At 39.1% G+C, this 14,392-nt stretch overlaps 4 protein-coding genes across 8 annotated transcripts in view; 1 reads left to right on the top strand and 3 right to left on the bottom strand.

Moving 5' to 3' along the window:
* LOC118428417 (dynein heavy chain 3, axonemal-like) overlaps positions 1–2,072 on the bottom strand; it is a 69,113-nt gene extending 67,041 nt beyond the window's left edge. For both annotated transcript variants that reach the window (XM_035838469.1, XM_035838467.1), the window contains exon 1: positions 1,721–2,072. In XM_035838469.1, coding sequence (XP_035694362.1) covers positions 1,721–1,735 — 15 coding nt within the window. In that variant the 5' untranslated portion in view covers positions 1,736–2,072. The remainder of the gene's footprint in view (positions 1–1,720) is intronic.
* A 2,595-nt stretch (positions 2,073–4,667) lies between these two features.
* Positions 4,668–8,958, bottom strand: LOC118429742 (enoyl-CoA delta isomerase 1, mitochondrial-like). The gene is made up of 4 exons (XM_035840363.1): positions 8,520–8,958; positions 6,858–7,041; positions 6,032–6,183; positions 4,668–5,323 (listed from the first exon to the last, which is right to left on the bottom strand). The coding sequence occupies exons 1-4, from the start codon at positions 8,835–8,837 to the stop codon at positions 5,090–5,092; spliced, it is 888 nt and encodes a 295-aa protein (XP_035696256.1). The 5' UTR covers positions 8,838–8,958; the 3' UTR covers positions 4,668–5,089.
* Positions 8,959–9,298: 340 nt separating this feature from the next.
* On the bottom strand, positions 9,299–12,623 carry LOC118429394 (palmitoyltransferase ZDHHC4-like). The gene is made up of 5 exons (XM_035839876.1): positions 12,449–12,623; positions 12,109–12,194; positions 11,348–11,658; positions 10,481–10,725; positions 9,299–10,032 (listed from the first exon to the last, which is right to left on the bottom strand). The coding sequence occupies exons 1-5, from the start codon at positions 12,575–12,577 to the stop codon at positions 9,628–9,630; spliced, it is 1,176 nt and encodes a 391-aa protein (XP_035695769.1). The 5' UTR covers positions 12,578–12,623; the 3' UTR covers positions 9,299–9,627.
* Positions 12,624–13,619: 996 nt separating this feature from the next.
* The window catches only part of LOC118429193 (delphilin-like), a 34,992-nt gene continuing 34,219 nt past the window's right edge, over positions 13,620–14,392 (top strand). For all 4 annotated transcript variants that reach the window (XM_035839651.1, XM_035839653.1, XM_035839652.1 and 1 more), the window contains exon 1: positions 13,620–13,870. The gene's annotated coding sequence lies outside the window, so the exon portion shown is untranslated. The remainder of the gene's footprint in view (positions 13,871–14,392) is intronic.

Raw genomic sequence — 14,392 nt, 5'->3', positions numbered from 1 at the left:
GGTTGACAAGAATCTATCATTTCAAATTGCCATAAGTATAACATCAAACATGGTGGAAGACGAAACACATTTTAGTCAAACTGCTCTTTCTACGACAAGGAAAGAAAAGAGCTGTTTGAAAGGGCCACCAAATTCCACCCAAACTTCCTCACATTCACTGACAAAAAGAAAACAGTTTTCATTCTAACATCACAAAACTCACACATAATAGAAAAGGTGGGATATTTCGTATTCCACTGTCTTTGAAAAAGGAGTCGAACCCAATAACCCAGGATCTAGAGTAGTTTTAGACTAGAGTAGACACTTGCATTGTTGTTTTTACATTGTTTGAATCTTTTATGTTACCTGCAATTAGCCCTCGGGCAAGAATATTAGATAAGATGTTTCTAGAGTTGAAACCTAATACCTGCAACATTTGAATGATGAACATACACCACAGTTATGGTTATACAACTTGTTCTAATTCCAGTCCCATATAATCTTTGCTTGGCAACATATCATTAGCAAATTTTAATTCTCTAGAACAACATTTACTATCACCTGGGAGGTTTATAAATTGTTTTCCTCTTTTTAGAAATTGTGAGAATAAAAAAAAAATGACTACAGTACAAGAAAGGTAACATAATTATTATTTTTTTCTTATTCATCAAAATGTGGAATATTTTTCCCATAGCCTTTTGAAGTTAAATTTGTCAAGACGAACACAAAATACTGCATCATTAGGCTTTACCTAGTAATATACAGTATAGTAATATTGTGTGCCAGTAAAAAAATGCTCACATTTGTAACAACAGCTGCTAATATAAGGTCTGACAAGCTCGAGGCAAAGAAGAAAGAAACAGAACACCCTTACTGGGGAAACGTTCATAGGATCGTACAGATTATTAAATATTATCAACAAAATTTGCACATACAAATGGTATTATTAATGGCTATCTTTAACTTTCTTTATTTTGGATGCTGTGAAAAAAAATTAGTTTTTTCGTTTTTCCCCCAGCAAGCTAGAAAAATTCACCATGCAGCACTAAAAATGCTTACGAAAACAGACAACTTTTCTGTATTTTTCATTGTCTGACATCACATACGCGTGAAAATATCTATTGTCGGTTACCCTCACTGTTATAGCAACAACAAAAATTGGAACATTTCTAGCTGCCGTAAATTTTTAAAATTGAATACACACACATTAGTTGTACTGATTTAGTTTTACCAAGGCCTTTGTTTTATAAACTTTTAACAGTGTTGCTAATCTCAAAACATTGCTGAGAAATATCATCAAAATAAAAAATAAAAATAACAAGCAATTGTTGTTTTCAGTTAGGGCAATATTAAACACTATGAGAGAAGTTCAACCCGATTTGAAAACTTTCATTTTGGTTGTTGTTGTTGTTGTTTCTTGTTGTTTGTAAACAATATCTCATCCGCCATGACACTACCCCCTCAAGACGGGGGCACTAGTTGATCGTTGCACCACTTTATAATAACGTTACATATCCCGCCAAAAACACTAAGAAAATTTACAGTTTTCACCCTCAAGTCTTACCATTTATGATGCATTTTATAACCTTGAGTTGGGTGACTTTTTCTAGAGTTTTTGGAGAAAGAATCTACAAATTTGAAGGCAAATTTTGCAGATTATTTACACATGATAAAGTCTATGGCATGTTGTTATAAGTACACATTTCCTTGCAAATTGTCTTAAAGATACATCAAAACTTACCCGAAGACGTTCCATTCTTGAGTCTTGGTATCTTTCTTACTAGATCAGTAAATCTCCAAGGATGTCACAAACCATTTTTGGTCCAAAGAAGAAGATTACTGCAGCACGAAAAAAGTTCCTTGGCGGTGTCTTGAGAAGTGTCTGCAAAATACTCCTTTACCGGCTTTTCCAACAAATCTCTGGACTTGTATCGAGAGTTATAGATCTTGTAACACTTGAGATGATTGTAGACAGAGGTATTTGTGCTTCTTAATGCGTCTCTGGGCTACAAATCTGAGGTTTTTGTAGCAGAAATGTTGCAGAAGCCGATCGCGAGCGCCAGTAGCTTTTTACAGAATGGATTACACATCCGGGGACTTGGTCGTCATAGAGACCGCTTGGTGTGCAATAATGGAGAAAATCGCTACGCGGCGCTTCTGACTGGACAACCTGTGGCGCAATGTAAATAAGGCTGTTTCATTGACTTTCAATGTAACGTGCGCGTCTTTTATGTCTGCCTATCCAATAAAGAAATCGTCTTTCTGAAGATATTTTACTTTCTATCGCAAGCACACTTATTCTGGAGGCAGGAAAAAAACTATCGTTTGGATAATACTTTCCAATCTCTCATGATTATACAGCCGAATAAATCAAATCAAATCAAATCAAATCTAATCCTGTCGCGTGGCGCGTTGGTACACCCGATCCCTCGATCTCGGAAGTTAAGCAACGCGCGGTCCGGACAGTACTTGGATGGGAGTCCCCCAACCAAGGACGTCCGGATTGCTGTATACATGTAGCCTCACGAAGCTTTCCACGAAATCGTCTTCCGGGAGGGACGTAAAACGGGGGTCCCGTGCTCGAGGAGGTGCCTCGACCACAATTTGGGTACCTACTGGCTGCAAAATAAATCCGATATTATTATAAAAACAAAGCTTTCATCTCAAATCTTTTTCATATCAGATGGGATTGATGTAAGGGCATCTCACAAAATAAAACCCGTTTGGGGCCTAAATATTACCTTCGTCAAGAAGGTTATGTCTCTTAGGGACCTAAACCGTACCTGTACCTGAATTTTCTGTACCGGTACCCACCCCTAGTTGACAGCATTGCGTCCTTGAAAAGGATATATAAGACTAGTTTCTAATCTCCAACCAGATCCATGGTGCGTAATGTATAGTATCAAACTTCTCCAGTGCCCGTTTGACTCCCTTAACCGGCTATACTCCCTGGCCTGGCAGTGAGCTTTGATACTATCTTATGGCACCGTAGGATCTGTTTGGAGATTAACTAGCATCATCCACGTACACTTGCATGCAAACAGAGTAAGACATGTGGGCAAACGGTAGAAAGTGATTTGAGTACCCAAAATTACTTTGTAACTTTTCTACATACGAATGAAGGCTCACTTGCGGGATAACCGCTAAGCGAACCCTTCGGAAAGCGCAAAAAAGAGACCCCTTACATTTGGACTTCCGAAATTTCAAACAAAGTGTGCGTTACTTTCAACACTTGAATATCATAGTAAAATATGTGGGCAAACGGCAGAAAGTGATTTGAGTACCCAAAATTACTTTGTAACTTTTCTAAATACAATGTACGAATGAAGTCTCACCTGCAGGATAACCGCTAACCGCTAAGCGAACCCTTCGGTAACCGCAAAAAAGCGACCCCTTACATTTGGACTTCCGACATTTCAAACAAAATGTGCGTTACTTTCAACACTTGAATATCATAGTAAGACATGTGGGCAAACGGTAGAAAGTGATTTTAGTACCCAAAATTACTTTGCAACTTTTCTACATACGAATGAAGGCTCACCTGCGGGATAACCGCTACGCGAACCCTTCGGTAACCGCAAAAAAGCGACCCCTTACATTTGGACTTCCGAAATTTCAAACAAAGTGTGCGTTACTTTCAACACTTGAATATCATAGTAAGGCATGTGGGCAAACGGTAGAAAGTGATTTGAGTACCCAGAATTACTTTGTAACCTTTCTACATACGAATGAAGACATGCTCACCTGCGGTATAACCGCTAAGCGAACCCATCGGTAACCGCCAAAAAGCGACCCCTTCGTTTGGACTTCCGAAATTTCAAACAAAGTGTACGTTACTTTCAACACTTGAATATCATAGTAAGATATGTGGGAGAACTGTAGAAAGTGATTTGAGTACCCAAAATTACTTTCTAACTTTTCAACATACGAATAAAGGCAGGCTCACCTGCGGGATAACCGCTAAGCGAACCCTTCGGTAACCGCCAAAAAGAGACCCCTTACATTTGGGCTTCCAAAAATTCAAACAAAGTGTGCGTTACTTTCAACACTAGAATATCATAGTGAGACATGTGGGCAAACGGTAGAAAGTGATTTGAGTACCCAAAATTACTTTGTAACTTTTCTACATACGAATGAAGGCTCACCTGCGGGCTAACCGCTAAGCGAACCCTTCGGTAACCGCAAAAAAGCGACCCCTTACATTTGGACTTCCGAAATTTCAAACAAAGTGTGCGTTACTTTCAACACTTGAATATCATAGTAAGACATGTGGGCAAACGGTAGAAAGTGATTTGAGTACCCAAAAGTACTTTTTCTACATACGAATGAAGGCTCACCTGCGGGATAACCACTAATCGAACCCTTCGGTAACCGTAAAAACAGCAACCCCTTGCAGTGAATGGGTGACGATACACACAACCATTGGCCTGGTGGTAGTTTGCCGATAGCTGATGGTTTATAATTTTATCTCCCAGTATCTAATTAGAAATAGTACTTTGTCTCCTCAGGCCAATAACCTTTGTACCATACCAGTCACTCCGTTAAGGAGGTCAGTAACTGATTTGGAGGTATTGTCTTTGTCTCAGGGACTCTATGTTTGTGTGGGTTTGCATCTATTAACAGAAGGTCTGACAGGAAACAAAAGACAATAAACCACATAATAAGAGAGTGGATGCAACATTTTTTTATCAGCCATTTAATACTTTTTTCTTGTTTCATTCTCTAATTATTCAACAGTTATCACTTTTGCATTAGCAATCTGATTCCACATTAAAATTCATATTTTAAAATTTCTCTGCTTCTCTATGATTGAATAATTCAGCTTTTTATGATGCTTGTTCATACCTTGGGTGTCTGTGTGGTGCAAAGGGTAGAGCGTTGGAATCAGAATCAGTAGGTCCTGAGTTTGATACTCGACATGCCCCTGTCCCCATGACGGTGAAGTGACGCCCATCTAGCCTCACGGCTAATCTGTCTAAAGGTGCCAAAAAACACCTACGGATTTGATGCACTAGTGTATCAACATCTGCACACTTGTCACTGAGACCTGTGAATTTTTTTTTCATACCTGCACTTCAGATTCTTGTCAAATTGAATAATACATGACATATTATCTGCTTCTGTTTTTCAAATTTCTCATGAATTCTTTTAGATTGTTTTGGAAAGAGTCTGTCTGAACAAATCTGGTGATGTCTTCCACTTCCCTCTCCCTGTTGTGTTGAAAAGTCTGCAGCAGTTTTCTCCGCAGGTTGGACTTGGTGAGGATCCTGGCTGCGTCGGGAACCTGCAGCCAATCACGCAGCTCCGACTCTGCTGCAGGCTGCAGCTCTGTCTCAGGAACAACCTGAGGATGGGATAAACACAGTTGAAAGACATAAACTATAAAATCAACTGTAAGTGTAAACATTATGAACTGCAAATCAAGCATTATTCCCTCCTTCCTTTGTTCATCTCTCTTTACTTTTCTTACCTCCTTCCCTATCTGAATCCTCTCTTCTTTCCTTCCTTCCTTTCTTCCCTCCATCCTTCCCTTCCTCTTACCTCCCTTCCTTCCTTTCTCCTTTCCTCCCTTTGCTTTCTTTCTTCCCCTCCTTCCTTTTCTACTTGTTTGCCTCCTCCATTCTTTCCTTCCTTCCTTCCATCCTTCTTTTCCTTCCTTCTGCCCTTCCTCCTTTCCTCCCTCTTTGCTTCATCCTTCCTTTCCTTTTTGTCTCCTCCCTTCTTTCCTTCCTTCACTCCTTCCTTCCCTTCCTCTTTTCCTTCCTTGTCTTTTCTCATTTCCTCCCTCTTTGCTTCCTCCTTCCTTCCCTGTTTGCCTCCTACCTTCTTTTCTTCCTCCATCCATCTCTCCCTCATTCCCTCTGTCTTACCCCCTTCCTTCCTCCTTGCTCCCTCCCTTCAATCTCTCCTTCCTTCCTTCCCTGTTTGCCTCCTCCCATTTGGACTATCCTACCCACAATTGGGCTGATACTTCAGGTAATACAGAATACTCTGGGCTGGTCTATGTATTATCATTATGTCTATTATCTTAGTGTAGTGCACTATATCGTACCTTATCCACCAGCCCCAGTTTTAGTGCCTCCTGTGGACTGTAGAGTTTCCCCTGCAGGACTGACAACTCTGCCTGTCTCCTCCCGATGGTGTCAGCCAGTAACAACTGTATCCATGCCGGGGGGAACAGGCCTGCTCTCACAGCACTTATACCTGGCAGAAAAAAAGAAATTAGTGTATTTAAAGCATACCTCATTTTCTCCATTAAAGTATGCACCCCTGATTTGGGACAAATCACACACACAGTCAGACAAAGCTGTGGGAGTAAAACGTACAATCAAAAACACAACTAAATTACGCACCAATCTTGAACACATTCTGAATCAGATGGTGCTTTCTTCTCTTTTCCTCAGGTCATTTTGCATGAATAAAAAACTTCTGTACAATGTCCTTGCTTCCTTAACAATCTAGACTAGGTGCTAAATGCTGGTGTCGTCTCTACAAACTCATGACTGTCAGCTACAGCAAGTTTCAAATTAAATCACTTAGAGTTAGAGTAGAAGAAATACTGTACATGAAAGCAATGTGCAATATAAGTTTAATTTGCATCTTTCTCAGACTTACAGCACCACCTTGCTCTCTTTCAAGCCTTTTTCTCATGATGCAATAACCTCAAAATCAAATAAAGTACACACCCAACTTTGACAACAATATAAATGTATTGCAGCACCTGGATAATTTAGGAAGTGCCTTTCCAAGGGCACAAGGTTGGGGCAAGGTGAATATAAAACCCAGGACCTCATCGTTCTGAGTTGGACGCTCTAGTCGTTGCACCACACAGACCTCACTACTGTTTAGTAATGATTAATGAAATTTAGTCCACCTACCAATGGTGTAGTTCCCAGCTGCCATGATTCTGTAGTCACAGACCAATGAGAGGAGACATCCCCCAGCAGGGGCGTGGCCTGTGATGGTTGCTATGGTAACCAGGTGTGTCTTGTACAGGTTGATGATGAAGATTTGTAAGGCTTGCCAGAAGGCTGTCACGTGCTCCGGACCATGGTTCTCACTCTGCACAGGTAAAGCAGGGTTTTATCAGCACGTCACCGGAACGTACTGCGCCTGCGCGAAAAGTATAGACATGCTAAACCTTGCTAAACCCCCGGTTTACTAAAGGGCCGCATTTAAGAAAGTACGTGCGTATATAAGGGTAAAATCCCGTGTACGTTTTACATGAAACCATGTCTCTAACATATACTGTGCAACAAGCGGGATTTCAATGCAACGTTGACCAAACCAAGCCCCAAAACACCAGGGTTCGCGCAGGCGCAGTACGTTCCGGTGACGTGCTGGTTTTATCTAAGTGTAGGTTAGGAAGATTGAACATAAATGATAAATGATACATTATTTATTCTTGTTTTTTTTTCACATCTTATTCTTTGACTTTTGTGGGAATTAACTTAGTCATTCTAGTTGACAGTATTCGATTTGGCAATATCTTTTTGGTTTTGTGCTATTTAGTGTATGATTTAATTTTTTTGTAAACGGTTGTAATATAAATGAATTTCACTTTGTCATGGAATGCTATGGAAGGATATTTTTAACGCAATAAAGTTATTCACATATTTCTAAAAGATACTGCAGATTTCAAGATGAAGTCGGACGGTCGAATGAAGGCTTTGACTCATAACATCTAGTTCTGGGAATTCTCATAAGGCCTAGGAAAAAAAATGTTGTGTTTCCTGTTTCAGTCCTGAAAAAATTAGGGTCGGTAGGTAGGGGATATCTTTTTTTTTTTTTTAAATTTTTTTTAGGCTAGCCAAAAATCTAGTGATACATATTACAATACAGTTGAACAAAGGAAACTGAAATGTATGAGGACACTTGTCTTTCAATGTCAAACTTTGATTTTGTGCACAATAGATACATTAATCCTTCATTAGATAGGACAAGCAGACTGTTTTTACTTCAATAGGAAGCAGGCTGAATAAAAATTCTAACTGGAAGCTTTGTGACTCCACTGCCCACCCAAAATAAAGTCTAGGGTCGGTAGGTTTTTCTAGGGAAGGTAGGGAAACAGGAAACACAACATTTTTTTCCTAGGCCTAATACTAAAATTATGTTAAATACACAATAGATTTTTGTAATCACAGCAGATAATTGTACTAATACATTTAGCCCCACATAAAATTGTATAAAGTTACAGTTGTTATCCTGTTGTTGTGCTTTAGTCGGCAGAATTTTAAGATTCACTCTTAGTACTAGTATCTGTAAGACTGCATCCCTATTTTGTAGTTTATATCTGACCACATGACTTAGTCACTGTACTTTTTCAAGTTTTTGTTACGTCAATACAAAACCACGTTTATAATCGAATCAACAAGTTTAATAATAAGAGTTGAATTCCAAGAGAGACAATTGACTCAAAATGAACCACCTGTTACTCAGCACCAGGAGGCCACGTCTAGCGAAAGAATACAGTACATTATATAAAAGAATAGACGAAATACGAGGACAACAACATCAACAAGTGGGGAGGGGGTACCGACCAGTGTAAGCTCGCTCATGTCGATCCCAGCGCTGAAGATTCCCGGTAAGGACGACGTCAAGATCATCCCGCGACACGAGTGGTCGTCTTCCAGCTTCTCAAGGAGGATGGTGAGCTCCGTAAGGAAGTCTAAGTTCAGTCCGTTAGCCGGCGGCCTCTGCATCTTCACAACAACAAAACCGCCAGCAGAATTTTTTGTCGTCTGCAAAAACTTACCGTCCGCCCGACTACACAGAAATCGCGAACTCCCCGCCTTCCAGATAAACGGAGAAAGAAACAAACGTTTGGATAACATCGCATACTGTCTTAGAATCCTCATGATGATTTTATGGGCGGTGTCGAAGACGTTTTAGTTATTTTTTTTGCAGAAATGTTGGAGATTGCCAAACGTAAACATCAGGGCGCCGCCATGTTTGAGCTCGTTCCCAGGTGCAGGAGAATCTCGTTCGTAAGGGTCAATGACCTCCAAATGCACCTGTCAATGTGAAACTGCAAGGGAAGTTTGTGTGCGTGGCCGTGGGTAGGGGGTCTGCATTGGGGGAAGTGCATTATGGATTACGCAAATTAATTGAGCCTCATAAGGCCACAAGAATTTAATTTTTCAGCTCTATGATATTTTTTTGGTTAAAAATATGAAGCGACTCTGCAAAAAAAGTCTTTAAAAATTTACAAAAAGTCTTGGCTCAAATAAAGAAATAAAATTGATAATATTGATAGATAAAGTATGTCTATATTGGGCTTGCAATTGAGCCAAACGCACTGCCATTACGTCACAGAATCTCACAATATGAAATATTTATTGCACAAAAATTGATAACAAATGACTCCAATGACTCATCTTGAATGAACTTGTTTACTGATTTAAAAAACAACTTCAGGTACAATTTAACATTATTCAGTTTGGTACCCAGAAGTGGCCAATGTGGGACTTGCATTGTTCACTGTTGCAAAATTTCCACATCTTTATAAGTAAGAAATCAAATGTGATGACTTATACTAATAATAAACATATGGGAACACACTTACATGGACTACATTATACACACACACATACACACACAATACCGAAGAATTTCCTCAGAAAACAAAAGATATGTAAATGTACATTATCATAATCTCCTGCTTGTAAGTGGCCAGAGGACTTCAAAAATATTCTGAAAGTATCCTCTATGGTAGGGGTTCCATCTATGACATTGACTTTGTACAGCAAATTTCGTCTTTCTCTGCCTAGTTTCTTCTAAAAGTTGTTTTCTTTGTTTCATCTTAGGCTGGCTTCCTTTTCCTTTGAAGGTATTATTTTTGTCATGTTGTTGTTGTTGTTGTTGTAGTTGATGTTGTTGTTGTTGATGTTGTTGATGTTGTTGTTGTCGAGCAGGTTTCTTGTAGAGTTCGTTGGTGGTTACGTTGTTGAGTGTGAGGTAGAGATGATACAGGGTGAAGCCTACGAGTAGTACGGTGAGGAGACTGAGAGAAACCAGGAGGAAGATCATTCTTGGATGCTGCATGAAGAGGTACTGTATAAGAGAACACACAAAAATAAATATTTACTAGGTCTTTGCTGAGTTTCAAGGGAAATGATACAAAGCAAGATATAATTGACGAAACTTACACACTTATTATAAATGATATTCATAGTCTATTCATAGTTCTATTCATAGAACAAAAGTCTGAAAGTCAGTAGACAAAAATTAAAACATTCTCATCAATTAAGTTTATCAATATTTTGTTGCTAAGGACATTTTTGATTTTGATCTTTCCGTTATTTCAGTCTGAAAAATATTGCAATCTTATCAAGAAAACTAGAGTTCCCTTTGCCAAATGATATTCACCTTGTATCGTGAATGTTTGATTATACAAATAAGATCCTCATTTGTATTAGTTGAATAAAGAAAAAAGAAGTTTTTATCAAAAATGTTTCATAAATAGTGTCAAAAAAATGTCGCAAATAATTGCTTTCCTTGCCTGACACAGAGTGCGTAGATCCATGGGCTGAGGTCTACCATAGCGGTCTACATAATGGGCAGACCACAGCTTGTTGGCTTCCACTATCAGCAGCGCTACCTTCCAGGTTGCATAGGAAATGTAGCCACACAAGCAGCACAGAGAGATGAGGAAGCCCAGGAACAGGCGATGGTTCAGTCCACCGATACAGCAGTTTACCCACAGACAGTGGTGGTCAAACCGGTACACACAGTGGTTACAAAATGCTGTCAGGAAAATAACAAGAACATTAGTTTTGAAGACTGAAAAACAATACTGTAAATGCAGGAATGTTTGCGGTAGTTTTATGTTTGAGGTTTTTGCAGTAACTGCTTTTAACCACAATTTCAAATCCACCATGAAAACTTTTGTTTTGTTTTCTCCTCACATACCCAGTGTTTTGACCAGAACTTTTACATAATATGATTTTTAATTTTTTTTAACCAGAATTGTTTCAATGCACATAACTTTACATGTACATTGTAGGGTATCAAGATGTAATGGGGCACCTGTTACAGTTTTCTGTGCTTTTGGCAAAGAAATAAGTCCTATTTAATAATGTCCACTACTTTCATGGGGATTTCTCTGATTTTTGTGTAAAAAGACTTAAATGCTGGTATCTATACTATTTTAACTGTATAAAAGAAGAACTGCATTTATATCCTGTATTGCTAATGTTTTAAACATCATCTAATAAAAATCTATTCACAAATTGGCCTAAAAATTCTGTGTTCTGCAAATGCAAATTCTTAAAAAATGATACAAAGGACATTCTGGACATTCTATAAACACATGACGCAAGAAAAGTTTTCTAACTTTAATTTTTCTAAAACTTTTATTTTCACTTACCACAGTGTTTGGACCTTGCTGGCTTCTCGAACTGACACGTCCTGCATTGTTCATCCTGTCTGTACAGCTGTCCATCAAACTCGTACAACTTGAGATGTCTCTCAACGTTTCTTTTCACGATCACTCCGGGGTCTCCCAAGCTTAGAGCACAGAACAACACGGCATTTACACATAAGATGTAGAGGGGAAGTTTCTGGTAGAGGGGGAGGGTGGGAGCCTCGTATAGGGCAGCATAGTGCAGGACGTCAAGCTGGAAAGTGGAAAAGCCTGCTAGAACCAGAATGGCGTACAGGCACTGAAACAAAGGGTTTCTGAAAGAAAGAAAAAGTTAAAATAAGCCACTAGAGTCCAAACTTGTACCACTTTCTCCCTGCCCTGAGAGCTATATTATAATTACCACCAAAAATAACAACCATACTGCTTCCAGAACACGAGATCTCTGATGCAAAAGTCCTACTGCAGCCCCATGGCAAGCTGCTAGGAGGACCATTATTGTACAGTTTGCACGACACCTACACATCTATATCACGAAGATACATTCACAGCTTATGTTATGCAATTTCAGCTGCAGTGTATGAACGTAGTTATGATAAAAACTTTATGACCCTTGCCAACTGTCCACTGTAAAAAAGGGATAGGTTTGGCAGGTTTTTGCTAGGGACTGCAGGGTAACCGGAAATACAACATTTTTCTTAGGACTAAGCATACAATCTGAGACTCTGAGAGCTGTATAAAACCATAAGTTAGTAATACAAATGTACCTTGTATAAGCTGCATATTGCCACAGATTCTCAACTTGTCTTCTAAGGAGGGAGGGTAGGCAATGATGAAAACACCAACGGCTTCCCTACGTTCGAAAAAAACAAAAATAACAAGAGCATATCATAACAATTTCAAGCTAGCAAGTCTCTTTCAAGTCACTTGTTTTAATATTGGATATTATGAGTGCACTGTACACAAATCACCACAAACTTAAATGCAGTTACATATTATCAATCTATTATATACCCACAATTACATGCACACTACACACTGTACATGTGGACTAGCTTATAACTTGTACAGTAAGTATTATTATCACAAAATGTCTGTGACTCTTACTGTTATGATTGTCCTCCTTAGCTTGCCCACATACCCCCGCCTGTGAAATGAACTGTCCCCGAACCACAGCACATAGGTAAGGATGATGAACACAGTCAGGTATAAGGTTGACAGGAGTAGGAAGTCCATTCTTCTTGTTGTCACCAAGATGTTCTACATGTGGTCCTAATCCTTACACCTAGAAGAAGAAAGAAAGATGTCTTTTTAAACATAAATCTTTAAATATAAACAATACAGGTTTTCTTATCCTAGAAAGATGTCTTTCTAAACAAACAGAAAACATCAACAATAACCCTTCTCACATTAGTTAGGGCGCATGTGCGGTGATAGGAATTCTAGGTAATATGTCAAAGGGTAAGGCACACAAAAAGTAAACAAAACCCGTCTGTACATTGTTATGCAAATCGAAACAATGGCGTTTACTTTTTGTGTACCTTATTATATATTACCCTTTGACATATTACCTAGAATGCCTGTCACCGCACATGCGCCCTAACTAATGTGAGAAGGCTTATACAAGTTGTGTTATTGCAAAAATAATGTGTATGATATACGCTTTTGGAAAATAATAAATTGCAGTATGTTTAACAAAAAGAAGAATGCTCCCCTCCCCAAAGCTGTCTTGTTAACCAAGGAACATCTATAATAGGTAGTCCGTGTGTTCAAGTCAGCTGGTAGCAATATAGGACACACGGGCACAGGCACACAAACACACATGAGCGACAAACACACATAAATGTGACACACAGACAGACAGAAACACACAAGAACACAAACATACAGGGGACACACACACACACGCACACACACACACAAATCCCTAAAACACAACTTTCTTGGTAAATAAAACGAGCAAAACTATCTTCTCTCTCGTTTGACCCACGGCCCACGTGTTCCAAACTCACTTGGTCACTTCCGGGTTTTTGACCTCTCACCCCACGTGCAAACCACGTGATACTAGGATATTCCAAAGCTTAAAAGGTGGTGCTCTTTAATGAAAAACAAATATTAACTATAAATATCGCTTGTAGGATATTCTGTACATCAATCATAACATCATATATCTATTAAGTACGTTTTGGAGTAGTTTGTTGAGTATATGTTGCAATATATACAGACTTTGATAAATTCTCCCCCTTTAGAGTGGTCTCGTCCAGGTGTGCTGGTGAAATCTAACGGGGCAGGCCCAGAGACGAGCTCGCCCAGGTGATCAGCTCCAGTTAAGGGTGGCGAGCCGTACTTACGGTACTTAAGGGCACGATCTAACGGTACCGGGGCCGAGACAGACCCGCTAACGGGCTCAGATGGACCACTAACCGCCGGACTGTCCACTTTGAGCCGGTGGGAGGTGTCGGGGACTCTTTGGCGCGAACTTTTGCAGCAACAGCTGTTTTGGGCGGGGTTTAAACATATCCATACAAGGTAAGTTTTAGCTGGAAGACTATATAGTAAGCGTCCCATGGTTTGAAAAGAAGTTTAAAATTTATGTCTTGTTGCTATCTTTGTGAAATATTACTGTTGAAATTAGGGATTATGATTTATATTCATGATTGTTACCTTTCTAAGTTGTATGTTTAACGTTATAAGTAGTGTTACTTCTAAGTATGTCAATGTGCAGGGTACATAGGTTTCTTGCCAAGATGTCAACTTTTACCAAAGTTCAACTCGAAATTACAATGGCTGCGTCATGCGAAATTGTTAAACGAAATGGCACATAACTTTTGAAATATGTGTTTTGAATTGAATCAAAGTTGAATTGTAATTTTCCAACACAAGACATGGGACTTTTGACAGTCCAACTGAAGTTATAGTCTTTGTAAAGTAATTCCTGAAATTGAATACTAGTAGTGGATAGTATTCAATCCTTTTTTTTAAAATTACAGTTCAACTTTGATTCAGATTCAGAATATAAAATAGCTAGTTTTGAATTTTCTTGAAGTATAT

Source organism: Branchiostoma floridae, chromosome 13 (assembly GCF_000003815.2).
Source record: "Branchiostoma floridae strain S238N-H82 chromosome 13, Bfl_VNyyK, whole genome shotgun sequence".
Classification (NCBI taxonomy): domain Eukaryota; kingdom Metazoa; phylum Chordata; class Leptocardii; order Amphioxiformes; family Branchiostomatidae; genus Branchiostoma; species Branchiostoma floridae.
The sequence above is the reverse complement of the archived record's forward strand: the minus strand, read 5'-3'. Positions and strand labels throughout refer to the sequence as shown.

What these genes read in the sequence shown, in the direction of transcription:
- LOC118429394 (XM_035839876.1), bottom strand. Translation starts at nt 12,577, where the DNA reads ATGGACTTCCTACTCCTGTCAACCTTATACCTGACTGTGTTCATCATC. An exon ending in CAATATGCAGCTTATACAAG is followed by an intron (nt 11,659 to 12,108) that starts GTACATTTGTAT and finishes TCTTTCTTTCAG; the next exon opens with AAACCCTTTGTTTCAGTGCC. An exon ending in AGCAAGGTCCAAACACTGTG is followed by an intron (nt 10,726 to 11,347) that starts GTAAGTGAAAAT and finishes TTTTCCTGACAG; the next exon opens with CATTTTGTAACCACTGTGTG.
- LOC118429742 (XM_035840363.1), bottom strand. Translation starts at nt 8,837, where the DNA reads ATGAGGATTCTAAGACAGTATGCGATGTTATCCAAACGTTTGTTTCTT. An exon ending in ACATGAGCGAGCTTACACTG is followed by an intron (nt 7,042 to 8,519) that starts GTCGGTACCCCC and finishes TTACCTGTGCAG; the next exon opens with AGTGAGAACCATGGTCCGGA. An exon ending in AGCTGGGAACTACACCATTG is followed by an intron (nt 6,184 to 6,857) that starts GTAGGTGGACTA and finishes TTTTTCTGCCAG; the next exon opens with GTATAAGTGCTGTGAGAGCA.